Source organism: Colius striatus, chromosome 7 (assembly GCF_028858725.1).
Source record: "Colius striatus isolate bColStr4 chromosome 7, bColStr4.1.hap1, whole genome shotgun sequence".
In the NCBI taxonomy this organism is placed as follows: Eukaryota; Metazoa; Chordata; class Aves; order Coliiformes; family Coliidae; genus Colius; species Colius striatus.
Window position 1 is genome coordinate 5,593,990 of NC_084765.1, and position 14,292 is coordinate 5,608,281.

Genomic DNA, 14,292 nt, shown 5'->3' on the forward strand with positions numbered 1-14,292 from the left:
ATTTGGAATACCTGAAAGCAAGCTAAAATCTGTGATGATTTTTTTACTTTCTTATCAGATCTGAATTTTAAAAATGCCTTTGTCTCTGAAAGTATAAGTACATATATATATATATATATATACACATACACATATCCCCCCAAGTAAAAACAGTATTCAAATCAGCACGCTGGTAATGTAGTTAAACACTGTAATACATTTTTGTCAGGACCCAAAAAGTTAGACTGTAAAATTCTGTCTGTTTCTTCATTTCCATAGTATTTTGTGATCATTCTTTTAGAGGATAATAGTTCATTTTAGTTACTTAGCATGGAAGTATAAATTAGGCTAAATGGAAATCTTTTCTTCTCAGTAAAGAAGCTAAATGCTAGTGGACTGATTTTACTTTGGAAAGACAGAATAATTGTATTATAATCTCTTTTTTTTTCCCCTAATTGACTGTATTGCATAGGCTCAGTCACATGTTTTTGATATTGTTTCTCAACTAGCTCAGCTGACATTATCAACTGTAATAGTGTCCGTTTTGGCACAGCTGAGTAGGCAAAAGCTGCTGCATGCCAGATTTCTGGCATCCGGAATCCAGAGCCATCTGGGAAAGGATGCTCCATCCTAGGACTCTCTAAGGGAAAGTGGTTGTGGAGCTGCTCCTCAAGTGTCCACTGCATGGAGATTGATTGATTGATTGATTCACTGAATAGTAGTTCTGTTAGTTCCGTGACAGAGACATCTGCCAACTTGTAAGTAACTGGTATTTGAGAACAACCACAGCTTCTGAAGATCTGTTTTGAAGTAATGATGTCCAGAACAGAAATGACCTAGATAGTAGGATGTTTTAGAATTTAGTTTTAGTTGCTGTTTTCCCAAAGTAATCTGTGATCATGATAAATTTATTGGACCTAAGAAGATGCTCCAGGGATGTAAAATCTTACATCTTGTGCAATAACCAAGGAGAGTAAAGATCCAGTAAATCACTGTAAGAAATAAACATTTCAACAGCTATGTTTGAACACCTATGTAATGTTTTGAATATTATAAGACATTCATTCTTTTAATAGTTTTACAATAAACAACAAAGACAGCTTCTTCAGCAATTCCACAAGGAGTAGAATCGTGCATCACATGCTGCAGAGGACTAAGTATGAAGATGGAAAATCCAAAATGGGTGAGAATGCTGTGGGGTTTTTTTGTAACCTGAAGCTACAAAAATTGCATATGTTTACTTGTCTGACAAAGTATCATTTGGATAAATTCAATTAATTTTCCATTCCTTGAAAGCTTTTTATTTGCCTACTGAAAGAGTTAAAGGAATGTCACATCAGTTATTTCCTTAAATAACTCAGTGAAATTTGGCAGTGTAGAGCCACAATAAATGTGTACCTCAGAAAACTGTGGAGTGTTTTCTAGGACAGGTCCTAGCAGTTCCAGTCCACTAGAATCAATGTGAGCTCCACTTGTTTGAGTTCTCCATGCTGCTCAGGGACAGCTGGCCTGAAAACCGAGTTCAGTTTCTATCAACTCTCCTATGACAGTGTTAGTTTTCAGGTCTAACTATTCATTTTCATTTGCAGTGAACAGAGAATATATGTTCTGTTTTCTTTACAAGCGTTAAATAGAGAATGAAATAAAATGCTAGAAATTACAGAAAGTTATTGCTTGAGTCTCTGAAGAAAATTGGTAATAAGAAAAACATAGAAAACAACGTTTGAAATCTAATGCCTTTCAGGTTGACATTGGCAAATTTCACTATTAAATTAGTTCAACGTAATTTTTGTATTGAATGGATAATCTGAAGTTTGTTGTAAGTACTTATTTGGGGGGGAAATTGTTGACTATGGGTGTGCTCTTACAGGCTACTGAATCTTTATATTATCATTCTTGATGGTTATTATTTATCTTTTAGAATATGCTTTGATGGTACAACAAATTTGTTTTTAGGAAGATACTAGGAACTGATCCAAAATGCTGTAGCCAGTATGGTGCAGAGCACTGCTCTGATACAAAGTCCTTCATCTGGCTTATTTTTTAAAATAACAGGTTAGCTTTTCATTGTGCAAGGGTTTAGCTGCTTCAAGGATTGCTTGTCCATACCACTCTGTGTTTGTCAGATCATCTAGTCACCCATAAAATCTGTATCATATGCTCTGATGAACACAACATGAATGTAACTGTCTTCTCACTTCATCTCACACAGCACCTAACCCAGGGAGAAAAGTTGCAGACCCCCTCAGGAAGTGCTGTAGTATGACAGAGCCAGAAATCTTGAGTATCAGCAAGGTCTATACAAACATTTGATGGGATTATTGTTTACTGTCATGTTGAGCAGCATCCTTAGCATCTGATATTGAGTTACAATTCCAATATATAACTTGAAAATTTGTATGACTTAAAATTAAACATGTATAAAAAATGATATCACAACTAATGTTTGGTTTGGGTTTTTTTTAGGTATTAATAGACTACTAAACAATGGAACATATGAAGCAGCATTTCCACCACATGAGGTAACCTGGTTAATTTGGCATTTGAGTTTATTTTTAGATTAAATCTTGCAATGTTCAGATCCTGCTTTACTTTCAATTTTGTCCTGCAAACTTTTGATTTCACTATGTAATCTGTTGAAACTTTTTTTTTACTTACAGCTTTTACTTTAATATTGGCTTTTAAAATTTTCCTTACATAATGTAATATAATGACTTCCTGGATCATTTTCTTGACGAACTATTACAGCATTATTTTTTCTTTTTATGAACCAAGCCTTGCCTGTGGAGTTCTTAATGAAAATATCAGTTGCTCCAAATTGTTCCAACAAGTTATATTAAATTATTTTGCTTGACACCTACAAAGTGTTGTGTTTTTCTAATAGCTTGTGCACTTTACCATTAGGCAGACTGGTTATTTCCCGTTTAGTCTTTTCTGTATAGTTATAGATAACTTCTACTTGAGAATAGCTTTTTCAATAGATTAAAGTCTACTGGAGACTATAAACCCATGAAGTAAATGAAAAACTTGTGTTTGACCTCAGAGGGTTTTCAGACAACCTTTGTGTACTGAAAAGAAAGAAGCAAGCCCTACAGCTTCAGTCATTTTAAATGCCTACCTGTGGTAACTGCAGCCATGAACTCTACGTGGGCTGAATATTGTGACTTGATGTCATATTTCAAAGGCCTGAGCTGTGCTTTACAAATTACTGAGAGTAGTTTTTAAATCTGGTGTTAATAATTAAATACTGGGACTATAGAGGAATACTTTAGATAAATAATTAAACATCATATTTAATGCCTCAGCTGTGCGTTAGTGACCAAAGGGAAAAACTGGCCATACTACCAGAAAAACCTGTGAAGCTTTTACCTGGTTTCTTTGTTATGACATAAGCTATTGTTTCCAAGTTTCAGTTGAGGTTAATGAAGTCATATTTTTAAGCCACTCTTACCTCTGTTGCTGCTCAACTAGTGCTATGGGCTAGTGATTCAGCACTCTCAACTTCAACTTTTTCATTCTTCTTATTTACAAGCAAACAAGTGAAAATTCAGTCAGAGGGGAATGCTGAGACTTGAATTCTGTTTGGATAAACAGTGCAGAAAGAAGCAGGGAGGGAATAAATTAAAAATATGCAATAATGAGTAAAGTGTCATGCATTACAGTCATTCATCCATGTGAGAATGAGTTGCTGTCCTTTTCCTAGGAGTTCCCAGGTGTTGCAAAGGTCACACTCTGTTGACATTTTTGGTATGCTGCTTTGCTGCATGTTTAGCTTGGTTTTTAACTCATTCGTAAACTAGAGGATTAGCAGATTACATCAAGTAAATGTTTTTTCAGTAGCAGGGAATGTTTAAGATTTCAAATAAATTATAAAAATCTTAATCACATGGGTCTACTAGCATCAAGAATCTGTCTGGATGCTAAGTCTGAAGCACTGCTCTGGGGAACTCCAATCTCCTCCCAAGAAATGTTTTGTCTCGCAGTTATTTGATGAAAGATTTTCTTTCCCATAACTGAGTAGTGGTCTCTTTTTGGGAGGGAAAACATTCAACTAAAAGAAATATCCTGCATCAGAACTGAAGTAAAATTACAAATACAAGAGATTCTGCTTAGGATGGTTCTAGTAAATGTTTGTTACCTTGTGACTGCTGAGCATGAGGCTGTTCTTTTAGGCTGTTAGGTGGTCTGTAAATGTCAGGTATTGTCCCGCTTTAGGTCAGACTGATTCTTTGTTTTGCTTTTAATACCTCTGAGAGTCCTATGTAGCTTCTAAATAATGTCAGTTCTGTTGCTTCCATCATCTTAAAAAATACCTATCACAGAAAGACAAGGTTTTTCTTTGCTTTTAAACAAGACTTTATTTCAGTCATAGAAAATATCTAGGAGAGGAGAAGGGGACTGACACACTAGAAATGTCTAAAATTTTACAGGAGAGAAAAAATACTGCAAACAACTCAGGAAGAGTTAGAAAAATTTAAATTGATGAACGTATACAAATATGCATGTGTTAGTGAAATAGAAACACTATATGTGGAACCATATAAGGAGCTGAGTAATTCTTTATAGTCTGTAACATTTATTCTTAGACAAACTGGCCATTTCAGAAGCATATGTCACTGTATCTCTTTGGTCAGGCTTCTGTGTTGGCTCCAGATGACATGTCCTAGAGGCATCTATAATAACAGACCTATTTATTAAAAATAGGGAACATCTCATTTCAAATGATATTCAAAAATACCTAAGAAATGTATATGTTTTCCATAGTGCCTAGTAATGTGCTTTCATTTCTTCATGTGTTTCAGGGAAGCCACAAAAGCAGACATCCCATCAAAACACACGGAGCTCAGAATCACAGACACCTCTTATATGAGCGATGGGCACGGTGGGGAATGTGGTACAAATACCAACCTCTCGATTTAATCAGGTATTAGTACTTGGAGGATGAGCTCGTGTGGGTGGTATGAGCAACCTCACACTGCTGAATTCCTTGTGCTTTCCTGTAATATTGAGCTATTCAACACTATCAAATAAGACTGGCATTCTCTAAGTTGATTCTTTTGAGTGGTCTTTGTGCAGAGCTGTTAATTTCACATTAGGCTGCATAAAACACATGTAGATGGCAGATGCATGAAAATTTGCAGTGTGAGACTTAAAATACAAGCCCATGACATGGTCTTCTGATCAGAGACACTTGCTCCTTGTGAGAGCAAAATAAATAAATAAGCTTATGTTTCTATAACTTTTAATTGCTGTCATATATTATGTAAATATGCAGTTAGTGTCACTGGAATGTGACACTAACCTGGAATAAAATGTTTTGGTAAACTGATAGGGATTTTTTCGTCAACTTCATTGTTTCTCATTGGAATTTTTCTACTTCTGTGGAGATACAGATTGCCATAAGTTCGAATTTTTAAAATGTATGTATTTTCTTTCCATGTAGGAGATACTTTGGTGAAAAAATTGGACTATATTTTGCCTGGCTGGGATGGTATACTGGAATGCTTATTCCTGCTGCCCTGGTTGGACTCTTTGTTTTCCTCTATGGATTATTTACAATGGATTCCAGCCAAGTAAGGTAAAATCCTATTTAATAACATATAATAGCCTATTGAAAATTAAGAACAGTCTGGCACAGCTTGAGTCATTATACTTCTAAATGTTTTCCAGAAATGATAAACATGTAAAAATAACCAAATAGAACACTGGGTTCTTCAGTCAAGTGTATCCACTTTGTATATCTGTTTTGCATCAAGCTGAATGCATACCACTTAAAGCAAGTGTTCTTATCACTGCATCTGTATGATTACTGTTCTGTCTGTAAGGAAAAACAGCAAGTACTGATCCTAATGTCATAGGTACTGCAATAGTTGTCATTCTAGTCAAGGCTAACGGATGAAAAAGCAGCCAGACATACTCCCTCTTTACTTCCATCTTACCCATAACTTTGAGAATGTAGTACGGTTGCTAAACTTCAACTTACTTTTGTCTATGACTTTTTTTTTTCTCCTAGTGTTAATAGTGACATGCTTTGAGTCTAACAAAACTCTGAAATATATGAGTGTAAACTGCAACCAGGAGAGCCAGCTTCAGGGAGATTGTTACCAAGTGAAATCAATCTAGTTTTCAAGTTTCTCACTGTTGTGATTTTGCTGAGGAGTGATTCAAGTCAATTGAGAAGTAGCGATGAGGGTGCTCAAGATAAGTTCTGACTGTATTTTTAGGAATGGTTTCAGAGGATGCACCCTCATTACAACGTTTTCCATTAGATGTCATCAGACACAACGTTATCGGTGCTCTTACAGTTGCAACCGTTTCTTTCTCTAAGCAGTTTGGATGCCTAGGCTGTAAGTATACTTGGAGTTAGATTTCATACGAAGTGTTCTTTCTTGGGCTTTAAACAGGACAATATTAAGTTTTCTTTGTGGAATTGTCTTTGTCTTCTATTTCACAGTGAATTATTTTATTCGACAGTGCTCTAATTAAGACTTCTTTAGATTTGCTTTTGTACAGCAAACTCCTGAGAGACTTGACAACCTCAAACTGCATTGAATATTATTAAATGCAATAAGTGTATCAGCCAGGAAATTTTAGTATCCTTAAGACATTGTTCTCCGTATTATAATAGTCTTGCACAATAAATGTCTGTAAAATGCAGTAGCTGTAGAGGAGCAGCTTGTTCTTAGAGCACAGGAACTGAAGCTGTGGAACCGGGTATCTTGTATTCTTCACATGTACAATGGCACAGTTTCAGCAAGGAAGGAAGAAGGGGCCATAATCTGCTATTATCAGGGTATAGCTTAGTATTTCAGACACTCTTTGTGGAAGAGAAAGATGTGTCATTGACACCCCCCAAGAGGAACAACAACATTTCTAGGAATTTCATTTTTTTCAAACTGTAAGCCATTATATGCTTGTATGTGTCATATGCTTTTTCCAAGAAGGCTTGGAAATACAACTGCTGCTTAGCTCTTTTAACAGAGAGATGCAGTTATCTTACTTACTGAATGGTGCAGGGTATAAATCACAGGATCACAGAGGTAGTATAGCTTTCGTGTTTTCCTGTCCTAAGTTTTTCCCCTTGCCTACTGTTGGGTAGCTGCTGACAGAACATACAGAGTTTAGTTTTCCCCCATGGAGGTAGTTGTTTTGGGTCCCATCCCTCAGTGTCATGCTGTGCTACACACATATCAAGATGCCTATCACGGACTGGAAACTATTACAGAAGCGAGAGCCTGAAAGTTAGTTGGATTCACCATATGAGCCCTAGATGTCTGCAAGGGGAGGGGAGTATTTGTTTATGTATTATAGCTAACACCAGTCTGTGTTTATTTCAAACTACTGCCAGAGGGTAGGTTGATGCAGAAACCCTAGCCATGTGCTCTGTGGCAGCCCCACATCTGTAATCTGGATGTGTTCATTCTGTGCAGAAAGTCCCTTTGCCTTTGATGATGTGAATCTGTGCAGACCCTTGGTTAGTCATGACACTCAAGCTGATTGTGACTAGTCTGATAAAATTTATGTATTTTTCTGTGTCACCTTATGTATTTAGGCAGTTTTAAAGATCAGTGATAACAGTTGCTGCTCATTGCCATATTTGCTTACTTATCCTGGAAAGGGTTAGAGATCGTTAGACAGAAACCTACCTAAAGGAGACAGGAGTCATCCATTAGCAGACAGACAGACTGCAGTGTTCTTATTGTTACCATATTCTGAGACTCTGAGATTATCTATCTCCTGTTTCTGCAGTCATTTAATGAGAACTGCTAGATGAACCTCTACAACTGTTTTAAAATATGTAATTTGATGTTGAGCACTGCAGCTACCACAGTCAGCATCCGTCAGGAGGAAACAGAATCAGCTACCTTATTCTGACAAAATCTGAACACAGGAAACCCAGTGGCACATAGGAATTTAAACCTGTGTCATAATTGCCATATTGCCCCAGACTCAATATTTTTCAGTGTAAATTTCATGTGGAACAGGTTTAATCCTATTAACCCCTATCACTGGGAATCAGAGGATATTAGGGAATGTTGATTTACAATAGGACATTTTTTGCCAAAAAACTTTTTCCCATCTGTTTTATGTATCACAACATTTGGACACACCAACTGATCAAATCAACTTGCAGAAGCATGCTTTCTTCAGTGATGTCCCTTCACCCTCCCAGGCAGAGGGAGGTGCCAGGAGTCCCCTTTGAGTGGCTGCAGGCAGAAGTCTATCAGGTTTTTTTCCCACTGAGGTCCAGAACAGTTTCAGCAGAGAGGGATTAAGCAAATACTTGACATACATTGCCATAGAGTCAAATGTTGCTTGTGATGACAGTCATAGGTTTTCTGCAGCAGTAATCAGATTACAGAATGATGTGACACCTAAGACCTAGTTTGTCTTCTTTGCAATTTGTAAGAGTACCTACCTCTGTTACCATGGTGAGAGTCTGTCCCAATACCAGGCAGCTCTTTATATGTACACATTAAAAATTATATAAATATATCTGAGTGTGTACTGGGATCCTATCTTGACCCAGTATGACGCCATCAGTCCCCACCCCCTGTGTAAAGGAAAAATACTTTGTGTGTTTCATCTTTGGCTGCCACAAGCAAGTTGGAAATTAAGATTTGCTCCCTTTTGGTGGTATCCTTTCTTCTTTCCCATAGTGAGTGCCCCTCTCACACAGTTTTTTTTCTCTTGTCATAAACTCTCCTCGGTTACAGTTTTAGGGTAATTGTAAACTTTGAGTTCTGATTGAATCCTTCATTGAGTCAACTGTATCATACAGGGAGGAGGAACGTGAAGTAAGATGGGAAGACAAAACCCATGCACACATACGGTCGTTTCAGGGACTAGACACTATTATAAGCAAATATCCATGTATGTCCCATGCTTGGAAACAGAAGATTCTCCCTGTTACACCTTTAGGGACATTTTTCTTTCCCGTCACAAAACATGTGCATGGAAAGGCCAACATTAATGAAAGCACATTGACATGGAGGACGTTCATTTTCTTGCAAGGGTTTGGAATAAAGCTTGGTAATACTGCGGTTGGCAGGAGCTGGCACTCAGGTGCCCCCAGGGTACAGAAATGATCCTTTTGGCTGCTCATTGAAGGATTCAGTTGTGAGATGAATGAAACCAAGAGAAAAATCCAGAGAACCTCTGTGTAAGAAACTCCATAGTAGCTTCCAGAGTACTTAGACTATATTTGTAGGACTGAGACTTGCAGAAACACACATGCAAACTTGAATTTGTGTTTCTTATTTTATACATTATCAAATGTATCTTGATCCTTTTGCCTTCCCTGAGCTAAACTGGAGGAAATGTGAAGTATTAGTCAAATGGAGAGGCCTAAATGATCCTTTACAAGTGCCTTCATCTGAGTTCTTTTCTTTCAACAAGTTATGTGCCATGTCTATTACATATCTTTATTCTGAAGTTAGAAGTCAAGCTGTCATATGTTGATTAGTTGATGTAAAAATAGATCTGATGGTTTTAAAGAATTTGGCTTATACATATCATTAATTATCACTGTTGTAATTTGGCCCTTTGTTATCATTTAAACAGAAAGGTCACACAAGAACACTGTGTAGCTTGAAGTGTCTTTGCACCATGTGCTATAGTCAGATTTCAGATATGTGAAGACAGTACAAAGAAGTTTATTTTATTCTGTTATACTGAAGATTTGAGTTGCAGAAACAGTTAATATACCACTTGTCACAAAAACTTGTGTAACAAATGCTGCTGCCTTTGCAGGGTAGTGCCAAAGCACAAAAGTGACCTGTCACTGTCAGTATAATTTTGTGAAACTTCACATTATTAAAAAACAAGCCAAGATTTTTACTCAAGGGATATAACACAGAAAATCCAACATTTATAATGTTGAATTTAAATTCAAAGCACAGTACAATTTGACCTTATATTTGACAACAGTTTGTCTTATTGCCAAGCCATTATAACATACTGTTGAAATGTGAAATTCTGTGCTTAATCATTTGTATGAAAATGCAAGCAAGAAAATTCTTTGATGTGACACAGTATAAGGTTTTTGTTACTGTGCAACTCTGAAATGACTGGCTGGGCTCATCCTGGCTTAAGGGTTCAATTTCTTTGTTAGATCCACATTATGTTGTAGGGTTTCAGTGAATTAGTGATTCTGATGTTACATGAAGTATGACCGAAGATTACAGAAGTGCCTTCTAGGCAACCAGCATCTTTTCTTTCTATTTACTGTTACGTCAGACAGGATTCAAAAGATACACTCATTTGGAAATAAGCATAATCTTCCATGCAATATTAGAGCTGTAAATTTGGCTTTTATGAGTAGGAAGTGAAAGTGCTATGTTTATTAAAACAAATTGGTATGGATTTCTTGACAGTTGTTTTATACTGATGCTTTCCTGGTGTGTCATAGGATCACTTCAGACATGTCAATGTTGTTACAAGACAGGAAAAGGCAATTGCTGAGATTCTTTGGGAAGCTTACTGCTGTTAAAATTTGCCTTAAAATTAATTTTTGCACTTCTGTTATTTCTATTTTGTCTTTATCAGGACACTTAATTAATTATTACATTTTCAATGTGAAGATCCCAGTGAAGACAATGACTTCGCCTTCCTAAATCTTAGGATCCTTAAACATCAAAATGTGGCTTAAAGATATTTTCCCCCAAAATAGGGTATTAAAGGGGAGGGGTAGGATATCAGCCCTTTACATAAGTTCCTCTGTAGGAAATTAAAAAGCAGACTTGAAATACTGCTGCCAGAAATACCTATTAGTGACTTTTCACATGTGACTGACTGATCTAAGTGTGCATGAGATCATCAAGTGGGAACAGACCTTTAGCTGATGTAAACTGGGATAAGTAAATCAGTGTTGTTAAATCATTGATAACATTTGATATCTTCTGTGTCACTGAGAAAAATATGCATTGAAGAGGTTGGAAGGTAGTAAACAATGCTTTGTTCTGTTTGTGGTATTTGGGAGAGTGAGGTATTAACAAGTGTAAGGATTAAACTATTATGCCTGAAATAAAAACATTGCCTACTATTCTGGGGCCCATATTTTTTGGATTACTGATTTGGGATTGGGCTTTTGAAGCCAGACTTTCACATATAGTTTATTGTCTTGAGGCAGTTCTGTGGTATAAGCATACTATTAACAGAGACCATGAACAGCATAACCTCTCAAAAATCTTAACACTCCAGAAACCTTTTTGTAACCTTTTCTTTTCCTGTCTCATACTAAAGCAAAGAGATCTGTGAGGCAAATGAAACCATCATGTGCCCTATGTGTGAACGCAATTGCACGCTACAGAAACTCAATGAAAGCTGCATATACGCCAAGGTAATTGTTGTTTTATTGCTATCAAGATAACTTTTATCTAAAGATCTACTTCCATTGTGTAATGGCTGCCATTGTTTCAGCAAAGATTTCTCCAAAGCATCTTTTTTCTCTGCTGAGGTTTTTTTCAGCCTTGCAATTCATATTTCCAATAATGGAATTATCTGAAATGATCAGAGGTTATTCTAACATCTGTTTTACCTTCTGTGAGTGTTTCCTTTCTAAATCCTTATTATTTTCATCAACTTATAAAGTCTCCTGAGAAATGAAACTTTTTCTGGAAGGTTTTTCCTACTTTCCCCTGTAGTTAACTTCCTACTCTGTTTCCCATGCTTATTTTGTACTTGAATTTCTGCTGCTCCCAAAGGAATTCTCTAGCATAATGTGCCTGTGATGTGCTTTACTCTGTCAAATTATTGCAAAGATTTTACTCAACTAAATGTTTTGCTACATGAAGCCAATCTTAAATCTTCAGTCTTAAATAATCAAAGTACTTCTGTATCCTCGCAGTGTTCTCAAGTGAGCAACGTATTTTGATGTGTGGTATGATCATAACACTAGAAAAGCAGCCTTGGCATTTTTCTTGGAATTCTTTAGCCCATAAGATAAATCTTGCTCAGAAGCCTGTATTTATAAAATGTGATTCTCTCTGGGCCATGGCATTACAGCACCGCACCAGTGTGAAAGAAAAAAATCAATTCTGTGTTCAGTTTTGAAATTCTGTGTAAGTAGGACCAACGTTGAGTAAACCACCATTTCAAATCTCTGTGTAAATAATTCTGAAAACATTTGACATTTATAAAATGATTTAGATTTTGCTAATTTTATTTTCTATTTTAGAATGCAAAAATTGATGGTTTGCACCAACAGCAATAAATACCATTTAAAATGTTGGACTTAGGACAAGCCTGTTCCTTATTTTTAAGTACTGCTATAACTATAGTAGAAAATGGCACCCTGAGATTTTTTTTGTAACTCCTTTTTTTACTACTTTTTTTTTTTTAAGATGTGGACTGAAGATAAGAGCTTTCTTGATTGAAATAACATTATGCAAACTACACAATATGTCCCACAAATACCTCTTTTTAAAAGATGACAAATATTTCTTCACCAGTCCACTGCATTTTAACAGGAAATTAATACTTTTGTCATTGTGGCATTGCTTTAACTTTATGTCCTGTTATTTTAACATCCCCAGGTAACAAGAAGCAATTTTTATGTCTTACTTATATTTATACTGCCATCATGTGCTTAAATCATGCAAACTTCACATTTAATGTCACCTTGTGAATAATTCATTACAGCAAAAAAAAAAATGTAGCAGTCCACCCATACTTTCATGTATTTTCAAACCAGTCCTCTTGAAACAAACTCAGATGACAACCGTGGAAAGACAAGCAGTAACCTCTCATATTCCACCTTCACAGGCATCTTTTTCTGATGTCTACAAATGTAATGGAAATTCCTGTGAGCTCCCAGCTTTTTCTGCCAATACTTTTGCTCTGAAAAACTGATCAATGTTAGATTGAAACACAGAAAACAAACAGAAATTATGTTCTTTCAGGATTTGTCAGTTCTGAATCTTTCCCAAGGAGTGGAGAGAGAGAGAGAGAGACTTCTCTTCAGACAGGAAGAAGATTATCATCTGGCCACTAAAATGGCCAACAAAAAGGAAAAAAGTATAAAGAAAAAAGTCCATGAGGTTTTTTATAAGTCTGAGGTTATAACTGTAATGCCTTCACTCCCTGTGATGTCTCTACGGAGAAGTTCACTGCAGTTTCACTCATTACCCTCTTACTAGGAAACGTCTGGTTTCCAGCAGGAGTTGTGGTCCTGCTGGGTGCCACTGTGTTGCTTAAGTTGAGCAGCACATACACAAACATATATCATCACTTCCACTGTGTTTGCACCCAAATTAGTGAGTGAAAACAACGTGTAATGTTATAAACCTATGATCTGATTTCAAATCAAATGTTCCTTTGTATTTTCTGAAATGCTGTTAGTAATATAAGTGGAACTAACATATTTAAAAACAGGGCATCAAATCTGCTCTCTGGGAAAAGAAAATGGTATTTCCTGCTTGCTTTCTTGTTTTTAAGATGGAGCTTGTCAGCATTTCCCTCTGGTTTCGTTGTTGTGGGAACACAACTTACTTCTCTGTCTTCCTTCTACATAACCAAAGACCTGATGTGCACAGGAAACCATTGCTGATGCATTCCAGGCACTGGCACCCTCTTTCTGGAATAAGAGTTTTTATCTTTATTCATTCAAATAGCTCATTGTATATGAGTACATAACCATTGAGTTAATTAGGAAAAGTAAATTCCTTTAAGTGAAGTGCTTAGATCATGGGACCTGTCTAATTTATAGAAGGCCTCATCCTCGTATTTCACATTCTGAAAACTGCTGTCAGAGTTTCTTTCTTAAATATCTGCCAAGTTTCACTTTAGAGGAGCACTTCAGATAGAACAAACTAGTGCCAGAAAAATCATGTACTTCAAGTGTTTTTTTCTACCAAGATTTTCATAAAGCTGGAGACAAAATACAAAAGATGCCTTTTTCCTTCTCATTACTGCCCATTTCTGTCATCCACTCCCTCTTTATTCCATTCCAATTTAAAAATACCACACTGAAGTGAAGTTTATAATTTAAGAGAAAGGCAGGTAAACTCAGAGTTATAATCTGAGTTGCTGAGTACCCAAGCTGTCATTCTTCTCCTCATTAAGTGGACCCTCTGATCTGAGCTTGATTGCTGTGGTGCACCAGGGCTCTTTGGGCTGGTCCCCTTATTGATTTGAGATGGATGTGAAGTGCCTGAAGTCTTGTGTGATGATGACAACAGTCAGGTATGCTGACAGAGGAGCACTGCATCCTACAATATTTCACCTCTGCCTTGAGGCCTCTGGTCTACATGGAGTCTCAGACTATGAATTTAGCCTTTATGACAGTCAAATCTTAATTCTCAGTGTGGTGCT

The 14,292-nt window shown here is 36.5% G+C and overlaps 1 protein-coding gene across 8 annotated transcripts in view; it reads left to right on the forward strand.

Moving 5' to 3' along the window:
* ANO3 (anoctamin 3) overlaps window positions 1–14,292 on the forward strand; it is a 180,414-nt gene that overhangs the window by 127,922 nt on the left and 38,200 nt on the right. For all 8 annotated transcript variants that reach the window (XM_061999070.1, XM_061999071.1, XM_061999074.1 and 5 more), the window contains 5 exons: window positions 1,056–1,162; window positions 2,446–2,501; window positions 4,782–4,903; window positions 5,423–5,557; window positions 11,224–11,320. In XM_061999070.1, coding sequence (XP_061855054.1) covers window positions 1,056–1,162; window positions 2,446–2,501; window positions 4,782–4,903; window positions 5,423–5,557; window positions 11,224–11,320 — 517 coding nt within the window. The remainder of the gene's footprint in view (window positions 1–1,055; window positions 1,163–2,445; window positions 2,502–4,781; window positions 4,904–5,422; window positions 5,558–11,223; window positions 11,321–14,292) is intronic.